Consider the following 22,731-nt stretch of genomic DNA (forward strand, 5'->3'; position numbering starts at 1 on the left):
TAGAAAGGAGAATACAGAATACAAGTAGCTAACGACACAGTAGTGGAGTAAGTGAAATTATCCTACCCCGGAAGTACTATTAATCAGGGTGTCCGGAACGTCGGATGGTATCATAAGCAGATTAACAAAGACAAAGAAAGCTCTCTTCTATAGAAGGTATTTACTGGTTTCGAATATTGAGATGGAGCTGAAAATGAAATTCCTGAATGTTTATGTTTGGAGTGCAGCATTATATGGACGTGGAAGTGTTCGTTAAAAGACTTGATGTACACCATGAACTACATGTAAAATAGTCCCGTATTCGGGGAGTAGAACATAACACTCTGTATACATAACAGTACAAACGTAAAGGTACCCACATATCTTGTCCACATCAAAAGCCGTGCGTGACAGTTATAAAATTTCTTTGATATCAAAAGTGAAGTGCATCTAAGAAACAGAGAACTCTGTGGATATTTAGAACTCTGATTACAGCCATGTCCATGTTGTCACAATAGAAGCCTTCATTTATTCCACCTTTGCAGCACACTACTCATCGTGGACACGCTAAAAGGCCACACTTGCGGGTCACACTGTACACCACTGTCACAGAATGAAAAAATGTTCAGCGAAGAGGGTTTATATTACCGGTCTCTTGTTGTGTGTGATATACTTTCTAGATATATGTCTGACTTGCAGTCTCAGTATGTATTCAATGCCACCTTTGTACAATTTCTGTAGAGGGTGATTCAGTTGCCCTTGCCGATGTCGTTTATGCAGTTCGCAAAGTTGTATCGGGCCTTCAAAAATTTTCATTCCTCTCGGTCGCCACGCGCAAACTAGTACTCTTACAGAAAAACTGAGCACGATTTTTTGTAGGAAATTTAATGTACAGTAATTTAATTTTGTACTGGGACACTTTTTCGATGGGGGCCATGATCTTCAAGCTATTCAAGAAAAGCACACAAAAGTGTCCTTCAAAAGCATCCGCACTCCCGAACTCACTCACCACTGGTCAAGATTTCTACTATGTTGTTCACAGCACTCCATTCTACTTCTGCGACTGCACGAAGTGTTTCCCCTATTCGGCCATTTGTGGTCTTCATTGACTGGCGTTGTTACTTCACGCCTTTGTCGAGAACTTACAAATTGAAAACTGACGTTTCTGTAAATTTTACTAATAATTTTGTGAATTTGAGCAGCATATAATAAACAGTTACGTCGTTGTATTTGTCAGGTTTCCTGACTACGAAACTACTGTGCTTGTAAGGGGAAGTTTGAATCAAATTGTAAATGTAATTAGTTTTAGTGTAACGTTTACAAAATTCGTTTATATCCATTACCCTTACGGGGATGTGTTAACGAAATAGTCAACTATGCTGACAACGTATTAACCCAATTACTAGAGACCAAAAAACTTGAATATAGGGAATATTTCGCGTAGTCGGAACGTATGTGTATGAAACGTTATGGAACTTAACTGCTAAGGTCATCAGTCCCTAAGACACACTTTACTTAACCTAAAGTATTCTAAGGACAAACACACACACCCATGCCCGAGGGAGGACTCGAACCTCCGCCGGGACCTGCCACACAGTCCATGACTGCAGCGCCCTAGACAGGGTTCCTTACTACGAAACTACTGTGCTTGTAAGAGGAATTTTGAATCAAGTTCTAAATGTAATTAGTTTTAGTGTAACGTTTACAAAATTCGTTTATATCCATTACCCTTACGGGTATGTTTAAATGTTAACGAAATAGTCAATTATGCTGACAACGTATTAACCCAATTACTAGAGACCAAAAAAGTTGAATATAGGGAATATATCGCGTAGTCGGAACGTATGTGTATGAAACGTTATGGAACTTAACTGCTAAGGCCATCAGTCCCTAAGCTTACACATTACTTAACCTAAAGTATCCTAAGAACAAACACACACACACCCATGCCCGAGGGAGGACTCGAACCCCCGCCGGGACTAGCCGCACAGTCCATGACTGCAGCGCCCAGACCGCTCGGCTAATCCCGCGCGGCAACGTGTAGTCCGAAATATTTGTACAGTGGTAGGAGGGACTGCTGTGAACAAGAAACTAGAAATCACGACCAGCGAAGGACGAATATTGGGATGGAGGTGCGTTCGAAGCTCACTTTCGTACGTTTTCTTGAATAACTTGAATATTACGGCCTCTAGCGAAAAAGAGTGCCCTTACAAAATTTAACTACTGTACATTAAATATCCTACAAGAAAATATGTTCTTTTCTTGCAGAGGTGTTAGTTTGTGCATAACAGGCGAGAGAACATGAAAACCTCATGCGTAAACTTTGAAGGCCAGCTTTTTAACATTGCAGCTTGCATGAAACGACGTCCGTAGTTGCAGCGAATTATCCCATGTAAGCTAGAATGCATAAAAATATATAAAGGAAGAAAATACATAACGCGATGAAGCTGATATTAACTGTCACAAACAACGCACATACCAAGATGAACATAACGAGACAAAACTTAGTCTACAATTTAACGAGGCAGTCATCTCGAATTTGAACCTAAGTTTGATCCAACATATCTTGTAAACTTTTTTCAATTTTACATGGAGGAAAAAGCAGAAAAGTGTGATCCGAACATATTACGTTAAAAGATTGTTAGTCTTCTGTATTTACATCTTACATATGCCTCTGGGTATCAGCTCTACGTTCGAATAGCGACCTGCCAATGAAATATATTACATGCAGCTCATGCCGTATATCAAGATGTATTTCAACACATACTTGCTACTTGCGAAGTACCAGACACGCAAGGAATGGATGCGGGCCATCGGAAATCCGGAGAAGATATTGAAAACATTTGTAACGTGCTACTACGGAATAATAATAAAAAGTTATGAGAACAGTAAAAACGAGAAATGAAGATACGTTAAAAAAGACTAGGCAGGGTAACACGTCTGTGAAAGAACCTCACGGGAAGAAGGAACAAGTCCGTGGGAGATTTGATAGTTTCAAGGCATGGTTAAGAGATTATCAAAGGATAGTAAAAGGCGGGGGTCAGTATAAAACTAGCCTAAAGCCTAGAGACTTCAAAAAATAACGCAGTTTTAAATATTTTCATTAACAAAGTCGAGGAAAGCAGACACCCTGGTGTGCATGGTGGGGCCTCCCTCCCTGCCACACGGGGTGATAACCCACGACGCCACGCCAATCAGCGTGCCGTTTTGAGCAAGTGGGCCGCCAGAGTCACCCTGGAAAAAAAAGTAAAAGTATGCAGGAAACATAGAAGCAAGCAGTAATAATGTACGGGGTAAGCCAGACGTCCGTAACCATTTGAAAATGCACTAATTCTCGGAGTAATGAAGGTAGAGAGATAAACACTGACACACACACACTTGACATGACATTGTGTTTTATTGAGTCCAAAAACTGGCCAACTGGAGGTCAACACGTCTGTGACGCCGAGGGTCCGTCAGCGGCCACAGCTGAAGAATTCAGACTACCGAAAATCCTAGAAATGTCGTGGAAACCCCACTTCATGACGAGAAGGTCATGGTGTGGTGTGGATTTGTCACATGAATCGTGTTGGGACTCTGTTTCTTCGAGGAAATGTATGGTGCTGCTTTTTAAACTGCGAGCGTGAAGGTTTCGATGTATGCCGATATGTTACAGATTCGCATTATCCATAGCCTGGCTGACAAACACACGCTGAGAGGTACAACTTTTATACAGGATGACACTCCACCCGATATTGCAATACGTGCCAAAGATCTCTTGCCCTCATACTGGAGCGCCAATTCCGTCAAGCTTTCCCTCCCAGGACCTCAGACCTCAGTCGGTGTGATTACTGACTGCGATATTTCTGAAGCTGGAAGTTTACCGCTATCGTCCGACATCTTTTCGATGCTAAAAGACAACATCCGACAGCAGTTTATCACCATACCTACTGATATGGTGTCAAGTGCTCTTTACAATTTTGTCCCTCGACTACAAGTGTTGTTGATGAATGGCGACCGACATGTTGAGCAATTGTTATAAAGAACACGGTGTTAGTTAAAAATCAATTGTTATGCTAATTTTTGCTTTTGCATTATATGAAGCGCCATCTGTTGGTCATTTTGTGCACTTTCTTTTTGTTTCAGTAATATACCATGTGATTTCAAGCACGTGTGTCACTTTTTACCTCTCTACCTACATAATTCCGTGTAGGACAGAATTTTCAAAGGTTAACGGAGTTTTGGGTCACACCATAGTACAAAGCAAACTCAACAGGAAACATTAAGATACTACTTCTAAAAACGTGAAGTGTGCAAGACGTAACAATAAACAACTACAGTTGTTTTATTTTGTAATGTATTACAGCCATTCTTATGCCACCTTGTCAGATACGAAACACTGAAATATAACCACTCTGAGTAAAGTTTATATCTAGAAAACTCCAATTTTAAGTATTCTGAAAGCAGATCAAATGCATTTGGTTATAGGAAGAAGCAAAGCAGTTATCTTTATTTTGCCAGCTTCTTACTTGTCCATGGAACATTTGTTAGTAGCTACTTTGCCAGAACGTACAAAGAAAAGTATGTACATGCAAAATGTTAAATGTAGGTAAAAGTAAAGTCTCTGGTGCAAATATACTGAAATAATAAGCAACCAGCTGCATAAAGAAATTTTATTTCTTTACCGGTTTCGGGCACTCAGTGCCCTTCTCCGGAAGGTTATGCCTGGCGCATTATTTGCAAGTGTCAGTAATAAACTGCATACAGCAAAATGACATCGTCCTAAAACATATACGCAGGAGCAATAAGTAGTACAATATTGAATCCATTAATACAATAAGAGCTCTTAGACGCCCACATGTAGGTCACAGTGCCTGCATAAAACTGGTGTAAGCCCGCTACCGGTAGGCTGACCAGGCCACATGCGAAATGCAGCCCTTCTACAAGGCAACAACACTAGATGGGCGAGAGTGGCCAGTCCCTCGTTCTTGTTGCCTTTTACCCCTGCGAAAAGTTCCTGGCATTCAATTGAGCAGCTGGCTGTGTGGACCTGGGGCCGTCAATGGAGGCACTAGAATAAAAAAAATCCCCGCACCCAGCCGGGATTGACCCGGGACCTTCAGTGCCATTGTCTGCCTGCTACATCAAGTCGTTTACAACATGAAATACGCAAGGAGACGTTATATCCGTGGTAGAATAATTGCGCCAATATTTCGTAATTTAGTGGAAAAATTTGTGCCTCCCCATTAAATCTTCAGCTACATAAGTCCGCACCTTATGCTTTATTCTGCCATCTTGTCTAGTATTGTTTCACAGACGACAAATTCTTATCACATCTCCTACTTCTTTTTGTTTTAAGTGCTCTTTTCTTAAACGAGATGTAACCGCTGTTTTGGATACTCTTTTTGACTGTTCGTCGTCAGCTGTGGCGCAGATACTGTGATATGATAACATTCTATTCTACCAGAGGCAGTCAAATGAAAACTTTGAAAGTGTGATTAAAAACTGACATACGTCACTGTTCTGTGAGTTCCTACAGGCGGCAGAGTACTACAAACAAGCGAAACGCGGCAACAGTACCAGTTCAAAATGTCTGCCCCATTTGCGAAGTACATCAAGGAAGAACAGCGTTTCGTCATACGTTTTCTCAGCACTGAAGGTACGAATCCCGAATCCTACTGAAATACACCGGACAAGGAAAATCAGTGTGGTAACACATGTCTATCACTGCAGCAAGTGTACGAGTGGAGTATAAAGTTTAGGAATGGCGTGACAACTGTGACAGACGTGCAGCACACAGGTCAGTTACACCACGTTGAGCCACCAAAATCTACGGCAGCAGTTGAAGCCAGTGTGGTGAAAATCGTCGCTTGACGGTGGATGGAATTGCCGCAGATTTGAACGTTAGTCACGGCTCAGTACATCACATCATCCAGGAAGTGTTTAAGATTCGCAAAGTGTCTGCAAGATGGGTGCGACGGAAGCTCACTCTGGAACTGAAAGAGCGACTACCGTAGGCTATCATAGACTATCACTAGTAACCCGCGTTCAGCGTGTTGCATACATATCGGGCGATATTCCGATTGTTTTGTTGGCATATGTGACCAGTGTCTTAATAGCTTCCCCTAGAAATCGGAAGCGGTAAACCGTCTAGAAACTGCGTGAGGATATATAAAGGGCTGCGTAACCGCCGAAATATTTTTGTTCTTCATAGATATTCTCCTGTCCAGTACTTAAAAATAAACATTATTATTAGTAAAATTGAAATTTTCAACATTTAATTTAGATTTTAATCAAAAAATTGTTGATTTGTAATGTGAAACAGTGGAATGCTGCACTAAAAACAAAGAAAAACAATATAGATTCATCATATAACGCTGTAGCACTATAGCGCTAGAAAACGCAATTTACTGAAAAAAGAAAGAAACAAACAAACATCGCTTCAATACTTCGTCAAACTCGTATAAAACATGTTTCTGGCATTCAAAATAACTTTCGCAAATATCAATAATAACAGCGAATTCTTGCCTTTGATCATGATGAAGAACGTTCAAGTGAAAAAAAAAAGCATTTATACTCATATTATACTGTCTTATATTTGTGCACGTAAAATGTACTTTCATCAGAAGTGATTGCTTTGCTTAAGATAAGCGCAGAAGTTCCACGATAAATTAATTTTTACAACTTATAAACACATTTCGTATTTAATTAGGATACAGAATAAACAATGGTCCAACACTGAATGATGTGCGGTTTTAATATCGCGGAAAACAAGCAAAAGACAACGAGAAGTCATCGGCTCCCAGTTTCTGTCTTCATTTATGTTTTTTACCCCACCAATGTTACGATTATTACCGGCAACCCTACTATTTCCTACGTCATTTATGTATCGTACCAAAACGAGTAAACAATAATTTTGGTACAGTGCAACTCTAAGTGACGTGTTGACGTCTATGAAAAGCCTTAGCGCATTGCAGCGGAAGGTGATTGTACCGAATTGTTTCCAGATGTATGGGTCAGCCAGAAAGGTGATGTGAGGAAAGATATTTCATTCCGTTGAAAAGTTCCAGCAGGCGGTGCACGAGTGGCTTTGTCACGAGCAGGAGAATTGCTTTTCATGGGAATCCACGCACTACGTACGCGCTGGAGGAAGCGTGTTGTACGACAATAATACTCTTGTGTTTCACTTTTGGTCCGTAAGATAATTAAAAAAATAATTTTAAGGGTTTCATTAGAGTCACCCCAGTATTTAGCCGTTTTTTTTAATATATAGAGCAACAATGACGAAAAACATATCATTACCTAATGTTCTTGATTGATTCAACGAGGTGCAAGTCACAAGCCATGAAACAAAACAGACAGTAACAAGTCTGTCCTAACCCTCACACCCTCGTTTTCAGTTTTCCGTCTTTCCATCATGACTCATCGGTAGTCGAACAAGGTACTTACGTTGCAGAGACTAATTCCTCCTGTGACTGGTCCTGTGCAGATCATGGTGTCAGTCAGCGGGTTTTCGGAAACGAAGTTGTCCACCAGCTGCCGACAAGTCGCTTCATCGATAACGACGACATCAACAGTCTGCAGGATATCTGGTTGGCTGCTATCCTCTGTAACTCCCCAGCCTGACGCAACAGCCGATGATCCAGCTGCGGAAGACAATTCTCTTAGTCCTCATGTTATTCAGGTGCAGAGGGCCAGCACATTTCTACGTGAAATAGAGCCTATTTTTAGATGGGAGGTCTTTTTGAGTGCAGACATGTTTGTGCTGCTTCTGAATTTTGAAAAGGCTCTGTCATGTTTAGAGACCAATAACTGACACGTAAAACACATTTTTATGGAACTTCTAAAGGCATTGTTTAACAGAAATAGACCACCACCTGTAACACTTGTAATAAAAATAAGATGGTGGAGCTAATATGTTCGATGTTGGATTAAGTTGGTGTTTACATACATTCCTCCACAAAAACTAGAAGATCTTCTTTTTCTTACTGACATGTTTATATGCAAATAATATTTTTAAAGCTCAGTGTTACAAGATGTCTTATCTCTGATGCTGCAGCGATTATGTTAAGTGCCAATGAGCTAGGGAAAGGAATGGTTAGGGATTTAGAATGGAAAGATGGAGAGAGGTCATTACAAGGAAGCAAAGTATCTACGAACACGTAAACCATAAAACCATGAAACTAGTGGAAATAGCTAATGTAATTTTCTGTTTTAAAGAGGATGGCAGCTTGGTTTGAAAACTAAACAGGACGAGACTATGGGACATAAAGAATAGACAGAGCATCCACATTGACACATCCGAGTTCTCTAAAGAATGTATAGGACTGCATTCATTGTAAGGGTATGGATAATAAATCAAAATGGCTTAAGGACTATGCCGTGGATAGGGCAAACTCTTCACTCCTTTCAATTCACGCATTTAAAAGAGTGAAAGGAAGGGATTAAAGCTGGAATAAAGATACGTGAGCTGTACTGGTAAACGTTCTTTTATATACTGTATGTACCATTGGCGTGTAAGCTACTGCTGCGATATACAGTTCCATCAATGTAGAATTCTTCTACTATTCACTTGCGGTGTTAACCAGACTCTTATTCGTAAAACAACACTGCACAACACAATTAAAGGATCAGTTTTTCTAAAAGCCGTAATTGTCTCCCATTGTGACGTAGAAGGTTGAAATTTGGCTCAAAGCTGCCTACGGCATTCATTTGTAACGTCGCAAAAGCGTGGCATACTGCGACGTCACTTTCGAGCTCGGAGACGCTTCGAACAGCAAAGTTTCGACATCAGAGGAAAAAAGGACAGAGCTCGAAAGTTAATTTGAGATGTAAGATAGGTTAACGATGGAACATTGGTACCAAATTTCCCCAAAATCCTTCCCAAAGCCACCGCGAACGTGTCACACATTACAGCCCCTCATACCCACATTTCACAGCTTCTTTTCTAGCCTCTATGATGGAATTCAAAACTGAAACTCCCAGCGTTGGAATCAGCCGGTTTTCTAATGGGTGGTCGAGGAAAACATGTCAGACATGAAGAAGAAATAATGATGTCTTCAGTGGGCCAACAGGTAAATGGTAATGCCCAGAAAGATTCTCTGTATAAGGCGTGAGATATTAAATTTGATTGGAACAAACAAATATAAAAGTGCGTCATCTGGTACAGGCAAAAGGTAACAAAGACGACTGAATATGAAATTGTCAGCTTCTGGAAAATGGTAAAGCAGGGGTGGATAGAGAAGAATTAGTGTAAGGTTTTAGATGTCACATATAGAAAATTAAAGGAACCTGTTGAGGGAAGAGAAGCAGTTGTATGAAAACTAAACATTCGGATAGGATGATAATATTATTGGAAGAACCTAATATGGGAATGAATATACAGGGAAGCTATATTAAAGAAAGAAATTTGATGACAGTATTGTGGAAGAAAGAAAGAGGAAAGATGAAAATGGGATGTGGTATAATATACTGCGAGCAGAATTAGATAACGCCCTTCGAGATCCATGGTTGCTGGAGTGGGCCAGATTTCTACAGAATTTTTAATATAATAGGGAGAGCCAGCAAGAACAAAACTGTTCCACTTGGTATGTGGGATATATGTGGCACAGAAAATACCCTCAGACATTAAGGAGTATAGTAATCCAATACTAAAGAAGCCAGGTTTTGAGAGGTGTATTATCGAATTATCACTACAATAAGCTGTTGTAAAATATTGCGTAGGAATAGCTATGGTTGAATGGAATGACTGTTAGATGCCGTCCTGAGATGTTCTTGAAGCAATGCGGATCATACACCGATTCTTAGAGGATACATTGAAGAAAAGCATTCCCACGACTATACAATTTGTAGAGTTTGAAAAAAGCTTTAGAAAATGTTGACAGTAAAATATCTTCGTAATTCTGAAGTTAACACTGATAAAATACAAGAAATGAAAATTTAACTACAAATTGGGAGAATCTAGACTGTAGCTCCAAGAGCCAACTCGGCGGTTCTGGCTAAATTGGAAAAAAGGAAAGATCTGACGTTCTAGCCACAGAACACAGAAGGGCCAATAGAACACGAACACCAGCCGTGTCATCCGTCAGCGAATAGCATCATTTGGACTCGTTGTCGGGGGCAGGTGGGGGGGGGGGGCGTTTTGTCAGCAAACCGTTCTCCCGGCTGCTATCGGGTTGGCAGACCTGGCGGGAGCTCCTTCTACTAGGGATCATCTGAAGGAGTGTAGCCGTGGTCTATTTATATGCATTGGGCAAGTAACAAAAAATCAAAAAGAAAGTTCAGTGAGCATAAATGAAACATTAAGATTCGTCAATGTCATTGAAATTTTGTCTGAGATGAGAAAGGACTTGGAATATCAGTTGAAGAGAATGGGCAATGGAAATATGAATGACAGTTTTGTTATTATAATTGAGTACAACTGGAACAAGTTTTCATAAAGTTGCAATACATAGCTGGTTCATGCTATGAATATTATATGAGACAGTAAAATACGCATTATGCTGTGATAAAATGACATTTTTGTTGATATAATGAACACGAATAAATTGAAATGTATCCTCGGAGTCTTTCGCGACAGCATGCATGAATAAAACGTTCTCGGTTTTCCAGCCGCGTAAGTTCCAAGAAAATCCTCGAGCTTTCGATGACCATCTCCGCCATCGCAGTCCGGAGTTCACTGACCGCCGGGACTGCTACGGTTTCTCGCTTATATAGACATAATGACATCATCAGCAGCCAATCAGATTGACGCAATGTGGCGCGCGCGCGCGCGTAAGTTGACCCGGGCAGCTAGCAGAGTTATAGCCCGTGGCAGCTGCGGTAACGTCAGGTAGCGCCAGGTACAGGCGCCACGTTTTAAACTGCCGCTCCCCCGTCGCGCAATCTGTCTTTGCTTTCTTTCGATTCCAACGCCTGCCCCCATGCCCTGCTGAGTGTGTATCCCTTGTCTCTGTTGAAACTGTTGTTGTTTAAGCGACACTCGGCCGCTTCCTTTATAACGGAGTTCCAATATGTAGACGCATGGGCCAACACTTCTGTATTTTCGAACTGTATTTTGCGTCCGTTTTCTAGGCAATTCTCTGCTATGATAGACTTGTCAAGCTACCTTTGTTTTCTATGGCTCTTGTGCTCAGTACAACGCTCCGCAACAGTGTGAATTGTTTGTCCGATATGCTGCCACATTCACATAGTGCACCATACACACCGGACACTCGAAGAGCAATGTCGTCTTTAACAGGGCGCAACGTATCTCGTATCTTGGAGGCGGGCCGGAACACTGGTCTTAGCCCATGCTTCTGGAGCAGACGTCCTAACTTACTTCAGGTTGCTCCACAGGATGGCAGGAATACAGTCCGTTTCGCCCTCTACTGATTCACCAAGTGTCTTTCCTCGGCGGCCCTTGAAAGAATATGCGATGTCTCTTTTGCTGTATCCATTTTCCCCGAAAACACGTTTTAAGTTCTGCAATTCAGACTGTAGGTGGTCGTCGTCAGAGATAAAATGTGAATACTGGAATTCTCCAGACAGACAGAAGACTATATGATTATTTGAATATATTTTCAGATAGGTAACTTTGTTTTATTGGCAATACTCATTCCTTTATTATGAGAAATGTAATAACGAGTTACACTTGTAATTTCGAATCAGAGCTGTTGATACGTTTGGTGTTTTGCACAGGTATTGTATATCACTTTATTCAAACCGAGTCCACGGTTCAATGTTACTATGTATTGGCACTTATGGCGCTGTCAGGTGGGCCTGACTAGATCCTCTTCCTATAAAACAGATAACCAAAGGTAAAATCAGTATCTATGCCACACAGAAAGATTCTCGTGCAATATACATCGTGTGCGGCCAGTCCTAGTCTAGATGAAATATAATGCCCAGTTGTTGTCAATCCAAGACGGAAACTCTGGCCCGATAACTTATTTTGGATATAAATAATACCTTGTGAGTCATCAAGAAGTATTTGTGGATTACTCATGCTCTGAAAATGGGCAGCAGTCAAGCCCACAAACGCGTATTCTATTTTGGAGCCTTATAATGATAGAACAGACACTGTCACCACATTCAAAACACAGAGTAGGATGGATTGGAGAAACTACAGGGGAGTCAAATTGATACCATACTATGAGCACGTATATGAAAAGATCCTGGAGGTCAGGATTCGAACAAAGGTCGAGAACAAATCGAGAGAGAGACTGCATAGTGTCAGATCTCGGATCTCAACTATTGACCTCATATTTGCTGTGAGGCAGGTGCAGGAGCACCACTACGAATTTGGTGAAGATCTTGTGATGGCATTTCTAGATATAGAAAAAACATTTGACAGCGCCTGTAAAAAGAGGTCAGGAAGCACTAGAAAATAAAGGAATGGAAATAGAGACAACAAGCAGAATGGAGCAGATGTACCGTGGAAGACTCAGTTGTGTGAAAGCGGAAAATGTGAACATAGATTGGCTCCAGCAAAGAAGTGGTTTCACACAGCGCAGTGCATTCTCGTCTCTTCTCTTCAATGTGATTTTGGATGTTTACAGATAACTGGATGATTTGGTGAAACAGGGAGGAGGAGATTCAGGAACTGCTGGATAATAGGGAAGAAACTGTGAAACATTATAGAATGAAATTTAATGTAAACTAATGTGAGATCCTGGTTACAACTAGAAAGAAAGATAGACTAAGCAACGGATTAAGGACTGGAGATGAATAATAGCAGAAGGCGGAAAGCATCAAGCACTGGGGAACCGTGTCAGAGGAAAATGGAAGAAATGAGAAAGAGATCAATGAGCGTGACTGAGAGGCAAAAGCATTCCTGCGAAGTGGTAGAGCCTAGTTTGTAACAAAGACGCCCCACAAAGAAGGGCAGAAGTAGTGTATGGAAGTTACTACATTCCAATACTGACCTATAGATCTGAAACATAAGTAATGAAGAAAAGAGATACGAGTTCATGAGAAGTAGGACAGCAGTAGCTAGGACAGATATGATGGGGAATGAAAGCGGAAATAGTGAAAGAGGAACCCTGAGAGCAGAATAGAAGCGTCAAGGCTAAGATCGTGTGGGCACTTAAAGAGGACAGAAAACAAGAGGATTCCCAAGTAGATACACAAAATAGAGATTTGATGGAAACTACCAAGAAGATACAACGTCCCGTTGTATCGCTGCGATCTGAAGAAACTAGAACGCTTCAACCAACAGAAGCTAAGATATATTATGAACCTAAAATGGGATGACTTCATATCCAACACGGCTGTTCTAGAGAGAGCAAAAATGCATAGCATGGAAGCTCTTATCATTGGGCATCAACTCAGATGGGTCGGACATGTCCAGCGGATGAAAAATGACAGACTTCCACGCCAAATGCTGTACAGCGAAGTGAGCACAGGTAAAAGGCCACGAGGTGCCCCTCTCAAACGTTATAAGGATCAGTACAAGAAAAATCTGAAAAACTTGAACATCGATCCGAGTAACTGGTCCACAATAGCAGAAGACCGAAGTCGCTGGCGTTCAGTTACCTCAAATGCTCTTCAAAACTTTGAGCTGGAACGTCGAAGAATGGAGAATGACAAACGCCAGAGACGTAAACTCCTCCAGGCTCAGCCACGTCCTCCACCTTCCATCAGCTGTAATGTCTGTGGCCGCCTGTTCCACGCTAGGATTGGATTGCTAAGCCATCAACGACACTTCCACGCCTGAACCGTGACAAAGGAAATCTCAGGAGAGAAATGAAAACTCGGATACGAGTATCAGCCGACGACGACGACCAAGAGGAAGACCAAGGGAGAGATGGCTGAAATGTGTCGAGGTGTGTGTTGAAAAACGAGGTGAGGACTGGACGAGAGTGAATACATAAAGATGGTGGGGAAAACGGGACTAGATGGTGACCCAGCCTGCGGCTGGAAACTTTTCAAAATGATGATAATGCTACAGATCGAACAGTTGTCACTTTTACAGTTATATCATAATCCTAACTTTATACACAGTTTTAACTGAAGCTACAGCCATCAAATATTTCTTAGCACGGGCAACTGAATTATTAATGCTGACTAGTCATCAGCTGGAAGCATCGTGTCAGGGGTTATTCGGTGATTAATTATTTTAATATCAAGACATTCCAACTTGTAACCTGAGCAAAACTGAGGGAGTTTGTACTAAAAACTTTTTACACATATGCATCTAAAATCTTGTGGGAGCAAAGCTTCGTCACATTCCTCTTGAACTACTTCTCCAACTCGGTGTTTCGTCACCTTTGCACCAGTAATCTTCAGATATCTTCTGGTGTCCTTGTGTGGCTCAACACTTGCAAGAGCCTAATCACCCAGAAGATTTTATCTTCAATGGCAACGGTCATGAAAGCCAGCAAACGCATTATGACATATTTTGCACTGATACTATAAAGTTATTAGAAATTCTACATCCGTGTAAATAGCAGCTTCCTCTGATAGTCCTCAAGTACCTAAAAATTTATTTCTGTTAGTGTATTTTCAGTTTATTTTTCTTTAATAATTGTGTGCTTCACTCACAAACAGTTCAGTTGCGAGGTGTAACAGTGCCGTATATTTACCGGTTGAGAACATACCTGTGGGGATAACTCCGCCGTTGGGCAGGCTAATGGGCTGCACGTAAGAGTTGAACGTGAAGGCAGTCCTCAGTCTGAAGACGGCGATGTCGTTGGGGTTCACGTTATTACCACTGTAGAAGAAAGCTTGTTACAGAGGTACATATTGGCACAACAAAACAGAAAATGAATAATAAAGGAGAGGATAATGAATTAATAAACATATTAATTTGTGTAAAATTTATGATGTCAACTAACTGACACAGAAAGGTAGGGCTAGATAACTGTCCCGTGATCCTCATAGCCATAAAATGACTATAGTGATCAAAATTCATGCACATGTTTTATTTAATTCCTCCTTTCCTCTTCATTTTTTATCCTGACATAGGAAATATAAGCAATATTAAGGTACACACATTTTATTTGCTTCTCGTGTAAATTAAGAAACACTTTTTTTCAATAGAAACATTCATTTTGCCCTTATGGAAATTTGATACGAGATGACGTGGACATTTGTCTACCGCTATCCCAGAGGAAACTTCAAAATTAATTTATATGCCATGCAAAAACGTTCCTTGTCGCAGTTGAGGCAGGTAAGACGGCTCAGTGCGTAAGGAACTTGCACATGAGCATATCAGTTGTCTGTTAAACGCGGCTCAAAGATGTACGGAAATAAACTAGTCGTTTTCTCCCTCACCTAATATGGAGGGGTCGACAGAATATCGGTGTAGCCATCATGCGGAGCATGAAGATTCAATTCTCACACTCTTCGAGTTATTCTGTTATCATTCATACATCTCATCTGGCCATACCATTCGACATGTTTTCCTTTGTGCCCACTATTCCAGCACTGAATCTATTTTTATAGCTCGATTGATGTCTTAATACTTTACTCTATTCATTATTCTGGTTTTACAACACCTTTTCCGACACATAATTTCGTTTGCTGGAGTCCTTCCCTCAATTTCTTTGTTAAGTGGTGCCCACACATATGTCCCAAACGACACAGTGTTTTCTACAAAACGCCTACGCAGCCCTTATCGTAGCTTTGAAAATACTGCTTTTCCATGACACTGGACGTAGCTGCGTAGTTGTCTAGTCACGACCTTTCCTATAATCTTTAGTTCTGTACATCTTGAATATTCCTCCCCTCCGCTGTCAGTCTAAGTACTTACATTAGGTGGTATGCTCAATAACTATGTAATTGGTTTTTAAGCCAAGCCATTTCACCTATATAATCATAGACTGCGTCTTTCCATCTTTATACCCCAATTCGCGCTTTCTTCCGCTAATTTTCCAAATATACAACTTACGTGTTGTACGTCATTTTTGGAATACAACCTACGACCAGCTTAGAGACAGAAATGATGACACTTTCTGCAAGACCAGACCATTATTTTGCAGGACAATACTCAAGTACGTACAGAGCAAACTGTTACTGATTTGTTTGACTAATTGGTATGCTAACTGCTATACCACCTACTGCACTATTCTGACATAAGCCCTCGCAAGTTCAACTCCATTTCTAAACTGAAGAAAACACATCAGGGCATTCGCTTTAGAACTGCTACAAATTTGTCGGGCAATAGACCGCGCTGCTCGATCTGTCAACACAACGCTGGTGACTACTATGAACGTCAGTAAAACTTTGAAACACATATCTAATGTGTACGAGCTGTAAATAAATAGTTGCTAATATTAAAGTTCCAACCCTGGTATCATGGGTATAATAAATAAAGCAGATGAGCTATTAGTGTGTTAAGTGTCATATGTATGGGTGCAATTTAGTACTTTGCACGTGCAGATCTGGCATGGTGAGAGGAGGAGCTGCCATTTACACAGAAAAGGGTATAAATACAAAACTGTAGAAGTAAGCAAGTTTTGTATCGATCCGCACTTTGAAGTTTGTTCTTGTGAACTACAGTTAGTTAATGTAGTGCTGATATAGTGTACGGATAGGTCCCTATTAGGAGATTGGGGGCTATTCATAAAAAGTTTGATTCCCTATTATGCTGTCTGTCAGACAAATAGAAGTTATTAACGGTGACTTTAATGTTAAATTTCTAATGAATTCTGCTAGAAAAGTGAACTAGAAGTGTTATTAATGACATACAACTCAGAATCAGTGATCAACTTCCCTACATGTATATCTCAAGGCAGTAGCACTCTAATACATAATGTATTTGTGTAGCATGAGGATGTAAAACTAGCACAAGCTTTCCCTGTGACAAATATATTATCAATCCATGATGCACAATTGAGTACTTCACAAAACATATCAGGGTGTACAGGTCAGAAACCATTAATTAAATTGTAAGTCTGGTCAAACTGGTATCTATAGAGCACTCCAGAGAAAGTTTAAGAAATGTTAATTGGGGAGATGTATATAATAGGCCAAATCATAATGATAAATGCAATATTTTTCTCGATGATTTTATATCCTGTTTTGAACACTCTTTCCCCAAAATAATTACTTAATTTAACACCAAACGGTTTTCAAAGAAACCTTGTATTACTACAGGTATTAAAGTGAATTCAGAAGGAAAAAAAGAAAATTGTATGAGACAGTAAGAATTAGTAAATACCCAGAAGTAATTTTACACTATAAAAATTTTTCTAACATTCTGAGTAAAGTTGTCAGAAAATCTAAAAATATGTATACTAGAGATGAAATTTACAACTTGGGCAATACAATCAGATCAATATGGAATGTTGTTAGAAGACAGACAGAAAGAGTAACCACTACGGTAGCTAGCATTACTGTCAAAGAGAATGAGACCAATTTAACCAAAAGTACACAAGCAGGTAATGCATTTAACAACCATTTCTGAAGTGTAGGTGAAAAAATTGGTGAGAATAGTTCAATAGAAAAAACCAAGCAGAATGTGGAAGAGCCAGTTTTGAGAAATCTTTGTCAGATTAATTTTCATTTAACAACCTCTTGTGAAATTATAAAAATCATTAAATCTTTGAAAAATAAATGGTCTGTTGGAGTAGACGACACCTGTGACAAGATATTAATAGAATGTGGAGCAGTTACAGCTGACGTTCTAAGTCACATCTGTGATGCATCACTAACTCAAGATACTTTTCCAGACAGGTTAAAATATACCATTGTCAAGCCGCTCTACGGCATGTTCAAAAATCGTCATGTAAGTAATGTACTCATGAGTGGTTAGACATCTCATCAGTGATGGTATACTTAGTAAATCGCAGTTTGGATTTCAAAAATGCTATTCTACTGAAACAGCATTATTCAGTTTCACTGCCCACATAATACACTCTTTAAATAGTAAAATGTCACCAATATTAATTTTCTGTGAGTTATCGAAAGCATTTGATTCTGTGAACCCTGACATTATGTCATAGGAATTACAATTCTGTGGTATAAATGGAACAGAATATGAGTGGTTTAAATCATATCTACAGAACAGGAAGCAAAAAGTTTCTTTATATGGGTTAAGTGATTTATGGAAGTTACCCACTTCATCTATCTGGAGTGAAATTAGATTAGGTGTTCCACATGGTTCAACCATGGGTCCCCTTTTGTTCACGATATATATGAATGACCTCCCATCATATCTGAAAAAAGAAGCTTAACTGGCACTGCTTGCTGATGATACAAGCGAAATTATTAATCCAGTAAGAGGAACTGCAATATAAAATGATACAAATAATGTCATTGGAAAAGTAATTGATTAGTTTTCTGTGAATGGGCTTGTTCTGAACTTTGAAAAAACACAGTACATCCAATTTTTTGCTGCAAGGTCTACAGTTACTTCAATAAATATAACACATCAACAGAAGTCAGTAGGCAGGGTATTGCTTACGAAGCTTTTTTGTGTACACATAGATGAGAATCTTAATTGGAAAATTCGTATTTTGGATTTCCTAAAGCGACTAGGTTCAGCTACTTTTTCAAGCAGAATAATTGCTAATTTGAGGATATAGAAATTAGCAACCTAACATATGTTGCATACTTTCACACTCTGATGTCATACAGCTGTTTAAAAGATTAGGAGTTCTTGCAACAGCCTCACATTACCTTACTCAGTAATGAAATTTTTTCAACAACATGGACCAGTTTGAAAACAACAGTGACATTCATGATTTTAATACCAGAAGAAAGAAAGACTCGCACTATCCTCTACTTAACCTGTCTGTGGGACAGAAAGGGGTAAAATAAATTACTGTAAGACTTTTCGATAAATAACCAGATGAAATAAAATGTCTGACGGACAGCAGTGATAGTTTCAAAAGTAAACTGAAATCATATCTCCTTGACAGCTCCTTTTATACCATAGATGAATTCTTGAAAAGGAATAAATAAATCTGTAGGTATAATGTGTACGTTTTGTGCCATTTGAAGTAATGTAGTAGAAAATAAAAATGTTATTAAAATATTTGATTCATTGGTGCATTTCTTATTCACTTGACATGTTCCACATCATAACGGTTACCATCAGATTGATCAGTGGAACACATAGCTAACCAACTAGCTATCGACTCCAGTTTCTTCCTTCATGTTTTTCGGTAGGTCTTCTCTCACAGTGCCCCTCAATGTGCTGTTTGCACCTATCCACCCTCTCCTATGCATTCAACAGTGGAATTCCTTGCACTTAATTTTGCCGAAGGTTGTTTTGACTTTTCTGTATTCTGGGACAGTCCTTCTGACAATTATTTCATTTCCATTTTTTCACATTTTTTCTTGTAGCCATTTCGCCTGAGCTTTCATGCTCTTCATGTTGTTTCATTTCTAAGTGACATGTGTTTCTGCATTCCTAAATTTCCCTGGACATTTTCTTACTTCCTTCTTCTGCCGATCAAATTAAGTATTTCTTCTGTTATCCATTGTTTCTTCACAGTTATCTTCCTTTTACCTACATTTTTCTCTGTAACTTGTGCTGTTTTCGTATTTAGATATGACCATTCCTCTTCAACTGAACTCCCTACTGAGATGTTCACTATGGCAGTATCTATAGTCTCAGAAAAATGGAAACGTATCTCCTCATTCCTTAGTGCTTCTGGATCCCACTTATTGGTCATTCATTCTTTCTGAATAGTTTCCTTCAGCTTACTCTCCATCGTTAACAAATTGCAATCTGCGTCTATATCTGCTTATGGTTGCGATTTACAATCCAGTATCTGATTTCGAAAATTGTGCCTTACAATGATGTAATGTAACTTAAGTCTTCTTGTATCTCCCTCTTCTCTTATGATTCCTGAACAGAGTATTCGCAATTATAATCAAAAATTTATCGAGTACTCAGTCATTATCCTCTCACTCGTACTACCAAACCCACATTCTTCCGTTAACCTTTTCTCCTATTCTTTCCGTCTAACGTCATTACAATCCTCCATGACTATTATGTATTAATCTCGCTTTACGTATTGAATTCTCGTTATCTTCTGCTAGCTACATCGTCATGAATACCTGAACTATTGTTGTCGGTGTTGGCTTACTGTTGATTCCGGTGATAACAAACGTGTCTCTGAACGGTTCAAAGTAACTCCTGCCCTACTTTCCAATTCATAACACATGCGACTTCCGTTACACCATTTGCTGCTGCTGCTGATATTACCCTACAGTCGTCTGACCAGAAGACTGTCTTTGTTTCTCTTTCGCTTAACTGGCGCCCACTGTATCTAAATTGAGCCTCAGCAGTCCCCTTTTCAGATTTCCTATCTTCCCTACAATGTTCAAACTTCTGATACCCTAAGCTCCGACTCGTAGAATGTTATCATTTCGCTGGTTGTCAATTGTTTTCTCATGGTCACCATGCCCTTGGCAGTCCCCTCCCGGGGATCCGAATCTTTTGCCAATGGAGAGATCATCATGACACTTTTTCATTTACAAGCCACATGTCCTGGGGGTACAAGGTATCATCTTTAATTCAGTGGTTTCCATTGTCTTCTGCATCTCGTATCGTAGAACACCGCTGAGTCTTTGTGTTTTCATGAGGAGTTTCCCACCCCCAGGGGAAAAGTGTGTCTTGAACCTCTGTCCACTCCTCTGCCCTCTCTGAGAAGGCCGTTGGCATGATGAGGGTAACTTCTTAGGCCGGAAATCTTTGCCCGCCATTGCTGACGATTTTTATTGACAATTTAAGCAGTGATGAGGTTCTAACCCAGGGCCGAAACGTTTTCGTTACTAATCAAAGACGCTATCCCTAGACCACAGGTACATCCTTTTTAATCTGGACGCTTCGTTATTGGTCTTCTACTCTTATAGGTCCTTCTACTAAGCAAATACAAACAAATGGGACGAAGAAACATAGGGATAACCAAAAACATTTGAAGGATACGGACTAATCACCATAACAAGGTGCGGCATGCTAAGCCTAAATACTTCCACTGGGTGACGTGATGATGATGATATTTTAAACATCTGCAAACTGTAACAAATGCAGAACTTAAACGCACAAGAGTTGTTTAGTTAGTGAAATTTGCAAGCACGCTGTGGAACTACCTCACTACATGTACTCACCTTGGGTAGTCGGGGTGCGGGATCATTTGCGAAACCCTTGCCTCCTGCTCCGTGCCTTCGTCAGTGCTCAAGTCGAGTTCTCCAGCCACTGCCTGAAAGAATAACTTGGACTTATCATGCTCTTATCCACAGTCCAAGGGAGAAACTTTAACAGCTATGTGATATTAGAGAGCCTGTCTTATCTTTAATCACGATAAAAAGTTCCTTTGGACATCCATGCATGTCCAAAGTAACTTTGCATCGCAATTAAGAATAACACAGGTACTACAACATCGCATTTGCTTTCCGATACCGGGCTCACGACTTTCAATCAGAATGTCTCATCTGCGCAAGTATATACGTAAGGTATGTAAGAGTACAGGTTGTACACACGACGACATACGAAAGTTTGGTTCTCAACGTGAGCCGTGCACAGATAGCGAAATGGTAAGGCCGCCACTTTCGATAAGCGGGAAACCCGGGTTCGAGTGCCGGTCCGGCACAACACAAATTTTCAGTATTGTCATTTCGTTACAGAGCTGATGGTTGTCCATATTCGCATCTGCGAATACATTTAATGTATTTGCTAACTGCTGTTGGCGCCGCACTGCCCGTTCCTTTGGACATGCACGCATGTCCGGAGGAACTTTCCGTAGTAATTCGGAATGAAACAGAAACTGCAATATCGTATTAGAAGAGCTTGGGTATGGTGTTGCCACTGAGAACGTAGCACAACTACATCACCAAATTGAAAATGTCAGTGCAGCTGTGCAGAATGAGATGAACAGAGTCTGTAACACTCCAAGAGAGGTGAGAAGTCCTGCACTTCACTGCTTTTGTCTTCATAGACATCAGTTTGAACATGTCCTGTGGTAAACGTACACTTGTAAGTAGGCTGTTTACGTTTTTATGTTAGTAACGCCACGTATCACTCTCTATTAAAACCGCTGACTGGGCTGTGTACAGTCTGTGTCTGGTTGGACTCGTTGTTAGAAGTTATTCGCCAGTGTAGCGTTGGGCAGTTGGATGTGAACAGCTCGTAGCGTTGGGCAGTTGGAGGTGAGCAGGCCAGCAGTGGTGGATGTGGGGAGAGAGATGCCAGAGTTCTGAGATGTTAATATGAGCGGACGATCTGGACGTGTGTCGGTCACAAAAAGGAAATTTATTAAATGGCATGTAACGAATTTATTTGAAGATTATTAAGGTAAGTACATTGTTTGTTCTCTACCAAAATCTTTCGTTTGCTAACTACATACCATCAATAGTTAGTGCCTTCAGTAGTTAGAATCTTTTATTTAGCTGGCAGTACTGGCGCTCGCTGTATTGCGGTACTTCGAATAACGAAGATGTTTGTGAGGTAAGTGATTAATGAAGGGTGTAGGTTATTGTTAGTCAGGGCTATTCTTTTTTAGGGATTATTAAACGTCATATTACGTTGCGTTAAAATATTGTGTGTCAGTTTAGAACTGATCAGAATTAGTAAAGAGAAAACAGTATCAGTACGTTCAGTTTCACTCTGGAGTTCGAAAATCAAGTAACAAAGAAGTTTTACCAGCACAGACATTCTTTACATTCAAAGGGGAAGTTTCACAGTGCGTAGTTGTGTTTAATTTCGGGTCCCTATATATAGTTGCTTTCTGAGAAGAGCTTATTTTCTGTTCCACCTGTAATCCCTACTTAATTATGAAATTAAGCAATTTCAGACAAAACTTTATTTAACGTATTACTTTCATTGTGATGCATTAATCA

General features: G+C 40.1%; 1 protein-coding gene across 1 annotated transcript; it reads right to left on the reverse strand.

Annotated features, from left to right (window-relative positions):
- Nucleotides 1-3,069: 3,069 nt before the first annotated feature.
- LOC126455793 (trypsin-7-like) lies at nt 3,070-21,029 on the reverse strand. The gene is made up of 4 exons (XM_050091554.1): nt 21,004-21,029; nt 14,538-14,650; nt 7,408-7,604; nt 3,070-3,213 (listed from the first exon to the last, which is right to left on the reverse strand). Exons 1-4 carry the CDS (start codon nt 21,027-21,029, stop codon nt 3,070-3,072), a joined length of 480 nt encoding a protein of 159 aa, XP_049947511.1.
- Between the last annotated feature and the right edge of the window lie 1,702 nt (nt 21,030-22,731).

The sequence above is a fragment of the Schistocerca serialis genome, chromosome 2 (assembly GCF_023864345.2).
Source record: "Schistocerca serialis cubense isolate TAMUIC-IGC-003099 chromosome 2, iqSchSeri2.2, whole genome shotgun sequence".
NCBI classification, from domain to species: domain Eukaryota; kingdom Metazoa; phylum Arthropoda; class Insecta; order Orthoptera; family Acrididae; genus Schistocerca; species Schistocerca serialis.